The sequence below is a fragment of the Schistocerca piceifrons genome, chromosome 11, assembly GCF_021461385.2.
Source record: "Schistocerca piceifrons isolate TAMUIC-IGC-003096 chromosome 11, iqSchPice1.1, whole genome shotgun sequence".
Taxonomy (NCBI): domain Eukaryota; kingdom Metazoa; phylum Arthropoda; class Insecta; order Orthoptera; family Acrididae; genus Schistocerca; species Schistocerca piceifrons.
Window position 1 is genome coordinate 123819681 of NC_060148.1, and position 17767 is coordinate 123837447.

The 17767-nt window shown below is 39.7% G+C and overlaps 1 protein-coding gene across 1 annotated transcript in view; it reads left to right on the forward strand.

Moving 5' to 3' along the window:
• LOC124720293 overlaps positions 1 to 17767 on the forward strand; it is a 209700-nt gene that overhangs the window by 135184 nt on the left and 56749 nt on the right. Inside the window, exon 6 of the mRNA XM_047245607.1 lies at positions 7563 to 7633. Within this exon, the coding sequence (XP_047101563.1) occupies positions 7563 to 7633 (71 nt within the window). The remainder of the gene's footprint in view (positions 1 to 7562; positions 7634 to 17767) is intronic.

Genomic DNA, 17767 nt, shown 5'->3' on the forward strand with positions numbered 1-17767 from the left:
TCTCATCCTCTGTCATTGTTTTCCTTCTAGGGTGGTTGCAGGAAGCATATCCTGCAAAACACCTCTATTTGGATTTAAATCATTTTCCAGTTGGCTAACAGTGTCATTACCATTGTGGGCGGGCATAGGGTTCAAGCGTCGTCCCCGACCATGACGGCGCTTGTCCGAGGCTTCTTTAGTTCTGTCCTGAACCAAGTAATCACACGAAAAGGGGGGTTAGCCCTATTAGTGGTTTGTTCTTTTTGTCGCCTTTTACGACTGGCAGAACGTACCAGAGGCATATTCTTTTCCTGGGCCTCCACGGGCTTATTATTATTATTATTATCATCATCTTCATCATCATCATCCTAATTATCTGTTGAGAATTTTATTGTATATGTATCTGTTGATCTATAGTGCATTTTTGTGACAATACACATCCACTTTCTTATACTTGATCGTATAAACAGGTTTAGATTGCATTATTGGGGTGGATCTCATACTAACTTATAGTATAGTATGGTCATATCAATCATCCAAAGTTCTTTTGTTGTAGGTGAATTGTTGCTTTCTTCTTCTTCTTCTTCTTCTTCTTCTTCTTCTTCTTATGCAACTCCCCTATGGAATCTGTCATGAGGTCGTGTATAGGCTCACCATCAATAGGTTTGTGTTTATATGTAGTTTTCTCATGTAGCTTTGGAGATGTTGTCTTTTCATGTGTTAAGTTTGTCCTATTTCTTGTTTGTGGTTATGTGTTATGTAGTTTTGGTATAATATGTGTCTGATGTTCGTATACTGTCTGCAGGACAGGCTGTATGTTCTTGGGATACTTCTTGCCCACATGTACAGGTTGGTGTCTGCCTGACTCACGTGGTTTAAATTCATGGAATGAGGTCCACATCCAGTTAAAAAATGCACAAATACCTCGGCTGGGATAGGTATGGTTCACTCTTAGCTGCTCCCTTATGTCATTGTCACATAGGTGTGTGTAGGTACACTGGTAATTGTGATATTCATTGGGTAAATGTAATATTCAATATTTTAGGTTAATAGAACTTAGTGTTGGGAAATTTGATTTGAAGGATGAAAACATAAACTATTCCAAGTGGAGCTCAGAATTAAATTTAGTTGTATTGAATCTTGCAATTGAAATGATCATCGAGTTTGACCAATGATACATTATCAGTTTATGTGTCCCCACCATATTATTCTCATATTATAAAGATAATTAGACTATTATCGCTACTAAAGAAATCTGAAACATTTCTACAAATGGGAGTATAAACAGTGTAACTGTAGTATTATTTAATTTTATTTGTGGTTTTTATATGTCAGTTAAGTCAGAAACATTTCCATATCCAACTTTAATTCAGTGCTTCCTGCAGTAACATCTCAGTACTGAGTCATGTAATGATAGTGATTGTAACTGTTATTATTATGAGTGGGGTATAATCTTGCTTTCTAGGATTACTGATTTGTGCATTAATGGTAATTACTGCTACCCACAACTTAGATTGCCCTGTATTCATGTGTATCCAGTGTGCTATTCAAAGGGAGTCGTAATGAAAGTCACTACAACAACTAATATTCAATTTTCTTGAACATTATATTTCAATTTAATGTGCCTAATTGGGCTGGTGACCGTTTATTGTTTCATTCGTATGAACGTTACTACTTTCATTATCCCCAAAGTAAGAGCCTGTTTAGTTTTTTTATTAATTACAATATACTCAACATTACTGTCTGATACCTTCATCCATTAGACACACGCACAGTCAAAATTAAAAATCCTCCCAGAGGGTAACATTGGTTTGTGTCACAGCAAGCGAGTGTTATAATTGGATGGAAAGCTGAGTGTGATATTGTGCCATGATGGTAATTATTTTAAGCATCTTCTTTGAGGTGCACACAGTTACACTTGTTTCAGTTACACACATCTCATGTGTCTCTTTTCATCACACCATTTCCCTTGGTTATGTCATCCATGTTTATATGAGTGAATGGTGGTGTCTCTTGATATAGTTGGGGGATTAGATATTTCATAAGTATTAGTATTTCTGCATGAATCACATGTGTTGCTTTTGTATTTTTACTCATTTAGTTTGCCTACTTTGATTAATCTAGGCATTGTGGTGTTTGAGGTGTTTGTTTCCTGCCCTGCAAATGAAGCTTTTTGGTCAATCTCATTTGAGGTGTTTGCTTCCCATAATGCAGGTGAGCATTTTTTTATCTCATTGCCTGGGTTAAGAATGCCTCCAGAAACAGAATTTTACTGGCTTAATGTAATATTCACTTTTACGAGTTCCATATGCTTATTCATGATTTGGTGTAATCAGTGTGATGGTTTGTTTGTTGTCCTCCAGTTGTCTGGTTGGTTTGTTTTGTTATACAGTCTGCTTTCTGTGCTTTCTTTTGTGAGGTTCGTTCTTGAGCTCCTCTGTATGTTGTATGAGTGATGCCTGAAAATCCATGCAGTAATACATTTGTTTTTTGATTTTCTTGGCTACCTTGTAGAGAACATATCCTCCAGATGTCATTTCATATGTGTATTCTGGTGTATTGATGTAACTGCCCTATACTTGTGTGAGTGGGAAACTGCTCGTCATCTATGAAGTTATATGTTTGGAGGCCTATTTGCCTGTCAGGATATTGCTCTCCAGTAGCTTCTCTTGGTGGTTGAGGTATCCTTTACTGCATTCACATCTCTTATTTAGTTGAATTTAACTGTCATAATCAATATTTTCTAATCGACAGTAGTTGTTGTGTAGTTGTTTGTATGTTTGGTAGTCCCCTGCTGTAGCCCTTTTACAAGTATGGCATCTGTTTTTGCAGGATATGCAGACAGTGGTCTCACTTGAGCTGCACTCTGTGCATTTGTGTCCTGATTGTCCATATTTTGTGCATGTTATCTCTCGCTTCCTTAGTGCTGTGGCTGAGGTCGTGGCAGTTAAACCACTGATCAACAGCAATGTAGACTTTAATTGCCAGTGTCTCAGTCTGTATACCTGGTGGTTGTAGCCACATGACTTTGGTCCTGCCTGGAATCTAATTTTCATGATCCTGTCACACTCCTCACATGTGGTGTCATTCAGGAAATTTTGTTGTTAAAGAGGCTTTCTAAAAGTTCTCCATCGGTCAGTGTGTCTAGTATGTAGTATGGGATATATGGCATGAAAATCCTTATTCTTGCTTTCCAAAATACAAGTAGTATATGATAATACTTTTCATTTATACTTTGTGGGTGGGTGTCAGACTAGTGGTAAAGTACACACCTGGAATAATCTGAAGGAGTCCTACCCTGGCCTCAAGTGTTATGAGTTGGAAGGCAAAGGGATATAGTTTACGCTTCAAGTAGTCAGCAGCATGGGTGAGACATGTTCTGCCTTAAATTCTGTACCAGTTTTGGAATGGAGTCTGTTGCTGAGTTTTTATGGCTTGGAGACATAGTCATCCTCCATTAGCCCCTTTCCAGTAGTGTTTAATACGTGCATTTGTGACTTAACCCGTGCCACCTTTACAGAGCCACTGACATTGGTGTTCTTTGGACACAAGACCACACCATCTAGCATTTTGTGGCAATTACGATGTCTGGCTTCAGGCAGTAATGTTGGTCTCCCACCAGTTGTTACTGATTCGGCAAGCACCACTCACTTGACTGTCACTGTCTGAGCAAGTACACTGACTTGATTGTCACTTTCTCAGCAAGCCCTGCTTGCTCAACTGTCACTTTCTGGGCAAGCACAGCTCACCCAACTGTCACTGAATGGGCCAGTGTTGCTGACTTGACATAGCTGTCTCAGCAAGCGCCACTGACTCGGCTGTCACCCCTTGTGGCATGGTGGTCCGGTGCATCAGTCCACTGTTGTGACACTTGGAAAGGCAGTTATAGTCAGTGTCTGTGCTATTTGACTGTGCTGGGCCCTCAATATAGTGCAAATGTTATCAGCAATTCCACTGAAATGGTAAGTACAGTCTTGATACACTTATTTAAAAACCCCATGTTGGTCTAATTTTTGTTCGGTCACTCCTTTGCTAAAATATGGTGCAAAGAAATTCACACACACTTGTCCAACAGTTTTATTTGTAGGGCACACTTAATTGTTAGTAGATGTGATTATTCAGGGAAAATGTCACTTAAGACTGTCCACCCGTGATGGTTGCAGTCTCTTGAATGCATACACATACTATTTCAATGTGTATTCAGTGCAAATTCTTAGAAAAGCACAAATAACCTCCAAGAAGAACAGGGAAAAAGTCGTAGCATATGTAGGAATTGCATATTCTATTTTTGTGCAGCATATAGTGGCCACAGGGTACACACACCTGTCTGTATGTGTTTAGAAAACTGATTTATTTGGTTGATTGACCTGTATACTTTTATTTACAAATTTAACAATAAAAACTACTTACATTCTTAATGAAATGAATGTCTATTATTATTATTATTGTTATTACATAGGCATTTGCAGTAAGAATGTATGTTCTACAGCCTAGTAAACAAAAAATATGTAATGTGTGTCCATTTTACATGTGCAGTACATATGTATAGAATTAACACAAAAATCTTTAATTGTGACCTCTCTACACAAGCTTAGCTGCTTACGAGCAGGACAGGTACATGATATTGCTCACATTGATTTTGAGCTTGAAACTGTCACAAGGCAGAATCTAAACATGTAATTGTTTCAGAAGAAAACAGCATATTTCTCATCTTCATTTTACGGGCCACTAATTGATGAGATGCTGGAAGTGTCAACTTTCAATGACGAGGTTTACAATTTCACTGTCCTGAATGATTTAGTGTCCTGCATATGTACCATTGACTCCCACCCATCCTTTAACGTTTCCAAGAATGTCTTCACACGAGCAAATAACATTTTGGGTAATTGGTTGTTCCTTGGAAAGTACAGAAACTGTGAACAAAACACGCAAATGATGAAGTTTTGAGCCCACAGAAGATACATGTTCAATGCATAGTAGTAGTTCGTATTGGCCATAGGGTGCCACACACATCTGCGCCTGCATCGTTAAGTCACACCTCAGAGACTCAGGAGTGCATTTGCAGCATGTCCATCCCCTTCAGTGGTCACATAGGGACTGGACCGATGAAGAGTGGGATCAGGTGCTCCTCTCATATCAGAACGTGTTCGGTTGAGTGGTGGTTATGGATATACCCTCATATGGTGAGAGGTGCGGACTCATCATGCATTCAGGAACATGAAGATGAACATGATAATTTTGGTGGTTCAGTTGGTATGATAATATGAGTCTCCTATCACAATACTCAGGTTTTTGCAAGCCAACATTGAGTAGAGTTCGTGATTTGACTTCATTCCCACACTGATCCATTTTCCTGCCATTACTTAACTATACTTAGAATTAAACAGCATAATTTTTATGTCAGGTGGCTGTGATGACTTTGTCTCAACTGACAACATTCTGACTAATTATTGCCACTAATACTTATTTAGTGGTCATCTTGAGGCAAGGAGTAATACTACCCATTGAGACATTTTCAGCCTTTGTGAGTTGTTATGTAAACAGGTGAACTGTTTATCAACTGTTGTAAATATGTAGCATTAGCAGCAGTATATGCAACTTTAAAACACAAAAAAGTGTTTAGTTATATGTGATCTTTGTTTTTGGTATAAAAATGCAAAAAAGTCCAGTTGTTACAGCTTAGCAAGTTGGTGGAAGGATGGTAATGACACTCTTTCTGTATGGATTTGTGATAAAGGAACAAACACCTTACTTGTGGAACTAAAGTGACTGCATGTCTTTATAAATGCTTAAATCACATTAAGTGACAGGATGGGATTGTGAAAAAATAAACAGTTTTGTAAGATAATAATATTATTCATTGTATTACATTGTGTGCAGCAAATCATCATCCTTTTTTTCCCTTTTTTTTTTTTTTTTTTTTTTTTATTAGAACACTTTTACCCCACTACATCAACAGCTGTGCTGTAGTTTCCAAATTGTTTCTTACTCATCCTAAATTCCGTCTCTACAGTGTTCAGACACTCATCCTGAATTCCGTCTCTACAGTGTTCAGACAGATGGGTCCAATATAAAACTTATATGCCATCTGTAAATTTGGTTTATGGATTTAATACATATGGCATGATTGCAGTCAGTTTTGCACTGCATGGACACATGAGTTTATACACTGTTAAGTCATCTACATGTACATTATGTACATATATGTAACACACAGGCTCACTGAATACAGCTTTGTCATATGGTTGCCACTAGTTCAGTCTGTCAAAAACAATCTGTAATGCACCGCATATGCCAGTGAGTTAATAAGTCTTGAACGATGTCAATAAATGGAAAAGTCTCCAGATGTTACCTTGAGTGCTGCATCCTTGTTCATTCATATGATGGATAGCTTCACACCTGAGAAGCCAATATCCGGGGGAGAGTAAGATGGGTAATACTCCATCATGATATGAGAATCGGTGTATGGCACTGAACGACTTAACTTATCCTACTCCATATGTTTAAACTGCACTTTAGCACTGTGTATAACATTCTCAGTTTCCTTTACTACATGGCAGTCACAGTCTGCTTGTATTTGCACAGTTGGATCTACTGACAATGAAATTATGCATAAAGGCAAAGATTAGTAGTACACTGGGACCATTTAACTGTGGCTCAGTGGGTTGAAGAAACAAACAGTGGCATCCTTTCAGATAGGCCTATTGTGGGATGCTGCTGCGGTAATTTAGACTCAAAGCCAAAAGATAACTCACATAGATGTTGCTGCTGCCACAATATATCTGAAAAAAGGGAAAAAAAGAAGTATCATGAAATATCTCTCTCTCTCTCTCTCTCTCTCTCTCTCTCTCTCTCTCTCTCTCTCTCTCTCTCTCTCACACACACACACACACTTAGAGGGGGTGGAGTAGAGATGGATTAATTCTCATCCTTTTTATTTTGTCTTGGGGGGGGGGGGGGGGGGTGTCAGTGGCTGATCTCTGATGACACTTTATGATGCTAAACCTTCATTGAACAGAACACAAATGACAAGACTCTCACAGTTGGTGTAGAAATGGGAGAAGTTAGGGGAAGGTTAATGTAGCTGTTATCATTTCCTCAGCAAATGGGAATAAATTCCCATTGATTTTTGAGTCTAACAATTGACCTTGAGACATTATCGTAGGAGATCTGACAACCATGTAGGCTGTGCTCAAATATCCAGTCAGTGGGTAGCAATGTTTTTTAATTGCCTGCCAAATGAGTAGTGACACCTTATGAATGTGCTCACCTATGGTTCCCATGTAAAATTTGTGAATGCTTGCTGATTCATTGAGTCTTCTTTACCCACTTAAACAGCAAACTGAAATAAGATACAAAGTCCATGTGACACTCACTTTAAGATTTTCTGATGTTTCCGTAAATCATTCTGAGATGTGTTAGTCACTTTTCATGAACCTCCTACTACGCTGTTACTTAATCTCTAATGTCTTTGGGAAGATATTAGACTTTGATTCTCAAATGGCAAATGTGTAATACTGCATGAGTTTTGTAAATTTACATTTTTTGTCATATAACTTTTACACAGACCCATTCTATTTCAGGGTAGTGAAATATTGCTGGAGAAGTGGCTGCCCGTCTTGAATGGGAGAAAACTCTGCTTCAAAGGAGTCAGGTATAGATACATCTGAGAAAGACCATTTTTAATGTACATGTTATTTATTTATTTTTATTTAACTTATGTCCATAGATCCAGGTATATAATATAACATGAGCAGGCTGCATCTTTGCAGATGCTTGTTTTTCTTCTTACTTGAAGCCATTTTTCTGACTAGTTTCACTGTTGAGAAAGATCACACATAATTGTGGTGATGTGCAATCCACAATGTAATTAATGTGATCATGATCTTAATGTCTCCACAAAAAGGAGTCCGATTGTATGCTAGGGTTGCATGAAGTAATCAGATGCCACTATTTAAAAAGTAATGTGGAAAAAGTTTTGGTGCAAATGCATAACCAACATTTGAAGAACGCCTATGGGAATCAGAAATCTGCGAGTAGGAGGGTAATGGGTGGTGGTTGTTGCTATGCGGTGAGTGGGAAGTTGGGAATACAGAAAGAATGCCCAGATGACCAAAGCGGTGAAGGCAACTGTTCTAGAGAAGCGGAGCATCAGGGTTCAAGACAGGGTGTGGCACCACAAATTTTCAACTCTCACCATTGCATAGCTGCAATGCCCTATGTGGCCAAAAGTCAGTACTTCCTTCCTATCTCTTTCCCATCCTGTTTGCTTTCACCCAATTATTCAAGAATACGTATACTGGCAATATGTGACTTCAAAGGTTAACAAGAATTTGTTAACCTGTGAAACAGGAACAAGTAGACGCTATGTATATGCAAGTACTAAAGAAGACATTGGATATTTAGCATCTGGGGCTTTTCAGACCTACCTTCTTTGTTGTTGTTGTGGTCTTCAGTCCAAAGACTGGTTTGATGCAGCTCTCCATGCTACTGTATCCTGTGCAAGCCTCTTCATCTACTCATTAACCTACATCTCTTCATCAACCTACATCCCTCTGAATCTGCTTAGTGTATTCATCTCTTGGTCTCTCTCAATGATTTTATTCCCCTCACACACACACACACACACACACACACACACACACACACACACACACACACTCTTCCCTCCAGTACTAATTGGTGAGCCCTTGATGACTGATGACCTCAGAAGTTAAATCCCATAGTGCTCAGAACCATTTTGATCACTTGATGCCTCTGAATGTGTCCTGCTAACTGATCCCTTCTTTTAATTAGTATGTACCACAAATTTCTCTTCTCCCCAATTTCATCCAGTACGTGATTACCCATCTAAGCTTCAGCATTCTTCTGAAGTAGCACCACTTTTCAAAAGCTTCTAGTGTCTTCTTGCCTAAACTGTTTATCACCCATGTTTCACTTCCATACAAAGCTACACTCCTTACAAATGCTTTCACAAAGGACTTCCTGACACTTAAATCTATGCTTGATGTCAACGGATTTCTCTACTTCAGAACTGCTTTTTTTTGCCATTGCCAGTCTACATTCTATATCCTCCTTACTTTGAACATCACCACTGATTTTGCTTCCCAAATAGCAAAACTCATTTGCTGTTTATCTTATGTCCTCCTTTGAAGATACTGTCCATTCCATTCAGCTGCCCTTCCAAGTCCTTTGCAGTCTCTGACAGAATTGGCATAGGCCATTGGCAAACTTCAAAGTTTCTATTTCTTCTCCCTATTCCTCTTCCAAAGTTTTTGTTTGTCTTCTTTGCTGCTTGCTCAGTATACTGATTGAATAATCTTAGAGACAGACTACAACCATGTCTCTCTCCCTTCTCAACTAATGCTTCCCCTTAGTGCCCCTTGAATCTTTTAACTGCAATCTGGTTTCTGTACAAATTGTAAGTAGCCTTTTTCTCCTTGTATTTTATCCCTGCCACCTTTAGAATTTGAAAGAGATTATTCCAGTCAACATTGACAAAAGCTTTCTCTAAGTCTACAAATGCTATAAACATAGGTTTGCCTTTCCTTAACTTATCTTCAATGAGAAGTTGTAGGGTCAGTATTGCCTCGTGTGTCCCTACGTTTCTCTGAAATCGGAACTGATCTTCCCCAAGGGTTTCTTCTAACAGTTTTTCCATTTGTCTGTAAAGGATTCGTGTTAGTATTTTACAGCGGTGACTTACTAAATTGATAGTTTGGTAATTTTCGCACCTGTCAGCACCTGCTTTCTTTGGAATTGGGATTACTAAATTCTTCTTGAAGTCTGAGGGTATTTTGCCTGTCTCACAGATCTTGCTCACCAGATGGAAAAGTTTTGTCATGGATGGCTCTCTCAAGGCAATCTGTAGCTCTAACGGAATGTTGTGTACTCCCAGCGCCTTGTTTAGATTTAAGTCTTTCAGTGCTTTGTCAAATTCGTCATGCAGTATCATATCTCCCTTTTCATCTTCCTCTGCATCCTCTTCCGTTTCCATAACATTGCCCTCAAGTACATGTCCCTTGCATAGACCCTCTGTATACTCCTTCCATCTTTTTGCTTTCCTTTCTTTGATTAGGACTGGTTTTCCATCTGAGCTCTTGATATTCATACAGCAGGTTCTCTTTTCTCCAAAGGTGTCTTTATTTTTCCTGTAGGCAATATCTAACTCGTAGTGATATATGCTTCCACATTCTTACATTTGTCCTCTTTCCATTCCTGCATAACCATTTTGCACTTCCTGTCGATCTTGTTTTTTTAGATGTTTGTATTCCCTTTCACCTGATTCATTTATTGCATTTTTATATTTTCTCCTTTCATCGATTAAATTCAGTATCTCTTGTGTTCCCCAAGGATTTTTATGAGTCCTTGCCTTTTTACCTACTTGATCCTCTGATGCCTTCACTAATTCATTTCTCAAAGCTACCCATTCTTCTTCTTTGTACTTGTTAATATGATACTTTTCGAACAACGAAATAAGTAACCACTGGCCTGGTGTAAGTAAAACCCTGAAAGCCAAGTCTGATTAGGATAGGTAAATAAATGAAGAGGACCACAAAAAGATGTACATATGATATTAATTCAATAGAGGAATCACTCAAGCTACTGTTCTAACTAGGAACAGAAAGATACACTTTACTGTGTTACAATGTGACACTAGCAAGAATATGGTGGAGGTAGTTACACATCTCAAAATCACTGACAATTGAAAGCCTCGAGACCTCTGCACACAGCACAGTGGACCAGGTGCCGGCAGTCAGTGATCGGGCTACCCGTTGAAGCCATCTTGTGTACCGGTAGTTGCGGCGATGCCTTTGAATGTCGGTGTGCATTATACTTGCTGCATGGTCCAACTTATGTCTACTGTGGCAGTAGGTGGCGTATGTCCATGTAGTCCAAGATGGTAGCTGGGGTGGGAGCGAAAGGTGTGAGAAGTTCTCAATCTGCATGGACTGGCACATTTAGGTGAATGTTGTCTGTCTCCATCCAACTAAAATGCTCAGATCTTTCTTGACTTCATCACTTATATTACAAGCATTAAATAAAAAAATAAGTGTTGACATAACCACAGCTGAGTCCAAAGCAGAATGCAGGATCATCAGTGAAGTACAATACTTAACACTTAAAGTACATTTATTACAGACACCAACATTTAGAGAGTACAGAATTGGATCCTGAATGGAGAGTGTTGCTGTTTATGTAACCATCATATATTCCAGAGTTTGAAAACATTATGAACTTGATAAGCTTTGAGAACCTTCCAAAAATGATATATAGTAAATAAGAAATATTTGCTGGTGATTGGATTTGAACTGATAATTTGCAGCATGCCAGCCAATGGTGCTGATTGGTACTGCACTTCCATGCAGCGCATATTCTGTCATTGCTCCATCTCATGATGAAACAGATGCCAGCCCATTTCAGAACTTCTCACTGGAGCTGAATACAACATCCTGGATCTAGATCTTGTCAGTGGTCTTCCATTTGGCAGCAAGTCATGTATTGTTGTCATGTTCTCTTTCCTTCCATGAGCATGAAAGGTAGACCTTCTGTCAAAACAATGTTTAGTTATTTTAATGAAATACGTTCACATCCAAGTTAAGGAAATTCCAATTTTTCTTTTAACTCTTAATTTCTAAGTAGTTAACTCACATTGAAGGCCAAATAAATAAATAAAATAAAATGATAATAAGCTTCACAGTCATTGGTGGGCCTTCAGTGTCCTTGAAAGAGAAGCCCCAGTGTCAGTCTTTGCCTCAGGAGTGTAGCAGGGCTTCATAAGGATGACATTGATGAGATCTCTATACTTTTGACTTCTTGGTGAAGGATCATAATCCTCTACTTTGTATGTGATTTCTGAGAAGAGATGAAGGTTACAATAGGAACCACATTGGCATTTTACTAACTTTTCTGATAGCTACACTTTCGTATTATGCAGCTCTTGGTCCTTCTCCTGGGCTTCCAGGATCCATATGCGAGCCAGCTGTTTAGCTTCTTCAGTCCTGGTGATGAGGTGTCTCACATAGTCTTCCCGAGTATCAGCCAGTTAAAACTGTAACAATGTTGTTGTTGTTGTTGTGGTCTTCAGTCCTGAGACTGGTTTGTTGCAGCTCTCCATGCAACTCTATCCTGTGAAAGCTTCTTCATCTCCCAGTACCTACTGCAACCTACATCCCTCTGAATCTGCTTAGTGTATTCATCTCTTGGTCTCCCTCTACGATTTTTACCCTCCACGCTGCCCTCCAATACTGAATTGGTGATCCCTTGATGCCTCAGAACATGTCCTACCAACCGATCCCTTCTTCTAGTCAAGTTGTGCCACAAACTCCTCTTCTCACCAATTCTGTTCAATACCTTCTCATTAGTTATGTGATCTACCCATCTAATCTTCAGCATTCTTCTGTAGTACCACATTTTGAAAGCTTCTATTCTCTTCTTGTCCAAACTATTTATCGTCCATGTTTCACTTCCATACATGGCTACACTCCATACAAATACTTTCAGAAATGACTTCGTGACACTTAAATCTATACTCGATGTTAACAAATTTCTCTTCTTCAGAAACGCTTTCCTTACCATTGCCAGTCTACATTTTATATCCTCTCTACTTTGACCATCATCAGTTATTTTGCTCCCCAAATAGCAAAACTCCTTTGCTACTTTAAGTGTTTCATTTCCTAATCTAATACCCTCAACATCACCCAACTTAATTTGACTACATTCCATTATCCTCATTTTGCTTTTGTTGATGTTCATCTTATATCCTCCCTTCAAGACACCATCCATTCTGTTCAAATGCTCTTCCAAGTCCTTTGCTGTCTCCGACAGAATTACAATGTCATCGGCGAACCTCAACGTTTTTCTTTCTTCTCCTTGGATTTTAATACCGACTCTGAATTTTTCTTTTGTTACCTTTACTGCTTGCTCAATATACAGATTGAATAACATCAGGGAGAGGCTACAACCCTGTCTTACTCCCTTCCCAACGACTGCTTCCCTTTCATGTCCCTCAACTCTTATAACTGCCATCTGGTTTCTGTACAAATTGTAAATAGCCTTTCGCTCCCTGTATTTTACCCCTGCCACCTTTAGAATTTGAAAGAGAGTATTCCAGTCAACATTGTCAAAAGCTTTCTCTAAGTCTACAAATGCTAGAAATGTAGGTTTGCCTTTCCTTAATCTTTCTTCTAAGATAAGTCGTAAGGTCAGTATTGCCTCACGTGTTCCAGTATTTCTACGGAATCCAAACTGATCTTCCCCGAGGTCGGCTTCTACTAGTTTTTCCATTCGTCTGTAAAGAATTTGTGTTAGTATTTTGCAGCTGTGGCTTATTAAACTGATTGTTTGGTAATTTTCACATCTGTCAACACCTGCTTTCTTTGGGATTGGAATTATTATATTCTTCTTGAAGTCTTAGGGTATTTCACCTGTTTCATACATCTTGCTCACCAGATGGTAGAGTTTTGTCAAGACTGGCTCTCCCAAGGCTGTCAGTAGTTCCAATGGAATGTTGTCAACTCTGGGGGCCTTGTTTCGGCTCAGGTCTTTCAGTGCTATGTCAAACTCTTCACGCAGTATCGTATCTCCCATTTCATCTTCATCTACATCCTCTTCCATTTCCATAATATTGTCCTCAAGTGCATCGCCCTTGTATAGACCCTCTGTATACTCCTTCCACCTTTCTGCTTTCCCTTCTTTGCTTAGAACTGGGTTTCCATCTGAGCTCTTGATGTTCATACAAGTGGTTCTCTTATCTCCAAAGGTCTCTTTAATTTTCCTGTAGGCAGTATCTATCTTACCCCTAGTGAGATAAGCCTCTACATCCTTACATTTGTCCTCTAGCCATCTCTGCTTAGCCTTTTTGCACTTCCTGTCGATCTCATTTTTGAGACGTTTGTATTCCTTTTTGCCTGCTTCATTTACTGCATTTTTATATTTTCTCCTTTCATCAATTAAATTCAATATTTCTTCTGTTACCCAAGGATTTCTACTAGCCCTCATCTTTTTACCTACTTGATCCTCTGCTGCCTTCACTACTTCATCCCTCAAAGCTACCCATTCTTCTTCTACTGTATTTCTTTCCCCCATTCCTGTCAATTGTTCCCTTATGCTCTCCCTGAAACTCTGTACAACCTCTGGTTCTTTCAGTTTATCCAGGTCCCATCTCCTTAAATTCCCACCTTTTTGCAGTTTCTTCAGTTTTAATCTACAGGTCTTAACCAATAGATTGGGGTCAGAGTCCACATCTGCCCCTGGAAATGTCTTACAATTTAAAACCTGGTTCCTAAATCTCTGTCTTACCATTATATAATCTATCTGATACCTTTTAGTATCTCCAGGGTTCTTCCATGTATACAACCTTCTATCATGATTCTTAAACCAAGTGTTAGCTATGATTAAGTTGTGCTCTGTAAAAAATTCTACCAGGCGGCTTCCTCTTTCATTTCTTAGCCCCAATCCATATTCACGTATTACATTTCCTTCTCTCCCTTTTTCTACACTCGAATTCCAGTCACGCATGACTATTAAATTTTCATCTCCCTTCACTATGTGAATAATTTCTTTTATTTCATCATTCCTTTGTCATCTGCAGAGCTAGTTGGCATATAAACTTGTACTACTGTAGTAGGTGTGGGCTTCGTATCTATCTTGGCCACAATAATGCGTTCACTATGCTGTTTGTAGTAGCTTACCCGCATTCCTATTTTCCTATTCATTATTAAACCTACTCCTGCATTACCCCTATTTGACTTTGTGTTTATAACCGTGTAGTCACCTGACCAGAAGTCTTGTTCCTCCTGCCACCGAACTTCACAAATTACCACTATATCTAACTTTAACCTATCCATTTCCCTTTGTAAATTTTCCAACCTACCTGCCCAATTAAAGGATCTGACATTCCACGCTCCGATCCGTAGAATGCAAGTTTTCTTTCTCCTGATAGCGACATCCTCTTGAGTAGTCCCTGCCCGGAGATCCGAATGGGGGACTATTTTACCTCCGGAATATTTTACCCAAGAGGACACCATCATCATTTAATCATACAGTAAAGCTGCAAGCCCTTGGGAAAAATTACGGCCGTAGTTTCCCCTTGCTTTCAGCCATTCGCAGTACCAGCACAGCAAGGCCGTTTTGGTCATTGTTACAAGGCTAGATCAGTCAATCATCCAGACTGTTGCCCTTGCAACTACTGAAAAGGCTGCTGCCCCCTTTCAGGAACCACACGTTTGTCTGGCCTCTCAACAGATACCCCTCCATTGTGGTTGTACCTATGGTACGGCTATCTGTATCGCTGAGGCACGCAAGCCTCCCCACCAACAGCAAGGTCCATGGTTCATGGGGGGATTGTAACAATGTATCTGCTGAAATTGTAACAATGTATCTGTTGTAATTTCAGCTTTGTGACCGTGGAGCAGAAAGAATAGTGTGAAACCTTGCATTGTTTGGTCATACACAGATGTTATGATGGGCAATATGTATCCCAATCTTTGTTCGACTGTATCTGCCAACATCCCATAACTGCCAGTGTTTGCCTCAATATTTTTGTCATACAGTGTTACCAATGTAGATGTTAGCGTCTCCTTATCAGCGAGGAAACGTCTTCCTCCCACATCATTCCAGGAAAATTTAGTGTCTCTGCATAGCAATTCTGGCGAGGGACATGCCTTGCTGCACAGGCCCTATATGAAGCACTGGGATCAGGGTGGGACTCAGTTGCCATTCACTTGGTGCCCCAAGGTTTTTATTTTTTGGGTGGTGAATGGGCACTTTTTCAGACTCAGGTGGAACCCTGCAGGTCGAACAGAAACATAAACACAGTGCAAGTGACATGTCTTCAAACTCAGAGGGGCCATCAGGAATTATGAAGGCAGTCTTTTCACTATCAGCCTCGTCAATCTCAATTTTGACAGCAGCCCGTCTGCATGATCATCGTTAAAAAAATACTTTGCTATTTTCAAGCAGTCTAGAGTATAGTATGCAGCAATGGGTTTATCTAATTTTTTGGGATTTTGTTCAGTGTCAGTAGTCGATGCAGTAACACCACGCACCATCCTCGCCCGTCATGAGAACCACAGGAAGGATAAAGTGCTACCTCAAAGTTCAAGACTGACGTCTTGTTGCACTTTCTCCACTTCCTCATGAGTTGTGTGTCACTCAGCCAGTGATCTCATACACGTGCTAACTAATTCATGGATTCTGCCCCATTTTGATATGGTCCACATGATCTCTCACTTCTGCACTCAAGTTTGAAAGCACCCAAAAATGGGCATGGAATGGCTACACACACAGACTTTTTCCTCCATCAGGCCAGATCTTATTAGCTGTCTGATAATAACATTGTACTCTTCATCATCTGTAGTGGTAGCAGAGCACAATTCTCCACCAGTGGCAATCAGCTGCCAACTCTGGTCTAGTTTAGCTGCTCCAATGCAATTACATTTAGGGAACAACTGTATTTGCTTGTGACAATTAGTGATGTATGCAGATTTATTTTTTGGGCCTGAGTATCTTTCTGTAGTTGACAAGAGATTCACAGTTTGACTGAGTATTTTGACTGATGAATGGAGCTCATCAGTTTGATGACAATGGGATGTCATCTTCAGTAGCAAATAACCACCCAGAGCTTGTTGGAATAGCTTTGTGTATGTGGAACTTTGATTTTGCACAGTCTGACTGCGTGTGATGTCAGCAAGAATTCCTATCTGAAAACAGCATTGTGATTACGTTATGTTAAAACAAAAAATTTCAAAGGGCTGTTGTTCTTAAATGATAGTTATTCTTGCAGTACATCATGTGGATGTATTTCCCACTTGCAACCATCAGCACAACTGCTTTTGTATCATGGAATATTGTCTTCTGTTGCTGATGATAACAAGCATTCAACATTGCAGAAAAAGAAGCCTTGGAGTCGAACAGTGCCCAGACAGGTTGGTCGCCAGTGACTATGTCACTGTGGTTTCCTTACACTGTGATGATTGCCAACCAAGGAGGATTTTTGTCTGTGACAGCCTCACCTCCATAGATGGTTGCCTCACTTAGCTTTTATGAGATCACATTCTAGGTGAGTGGCTGGTACCTGTGTATGGCAAAAGGGAACGGCTGTCAGCATCTGATGGGTGACTTTTCCCCGTGTACAACAACTGGCGTCATCTCACAAGTTGACTCTAACCATCTGCAGTTGACTAGTGTGAATAGAACTCTTTTGATACTTGACGTATCAAGGCACAATAATCATCATATGCTAGTCTCATTTCTCTGCACTAGCATACAGTGACTCCAGGGTGCCCACAGTGAAGACATACCAGTGTGTTGTTCTCTGACCACCAGATGTCTCTTCTACAGGGCATTGTACTTGGCAGAGGAGTTGGTTGTAGTCGAGATTGTAGAAATGCTGGGTTTTCATTTGAAGGATATGCCATAATCCAAGTTGGTAGAGTCCATTCTTCATGGTGCATTCAACTAGTGCCCTAGATTGGGGCTAAGGATTGGTACATCTCTTTGTCAACATTCTTTTTTTGAAGTATGGGGTTCATGTTCATAGCTGCTATCCCTCGTGCACTTTGTGCAACATTCCTGGGTGCCATAAACTGCTGTATATATCATTACCTGGTGTGTCAGAGAGGTGAGGTCATGATGGACTTCCACAACTGCCATGGGGACCACATTGAGATGGCGATCATACTTCTTTCGTCTGAGTCTTGTCTTGTGTGTTTTCTTCATGCACTGGTAACATTACATGAAATTGTTGATTGTTGTGACATCCTTTACCAGAAAAGCTCAATACATA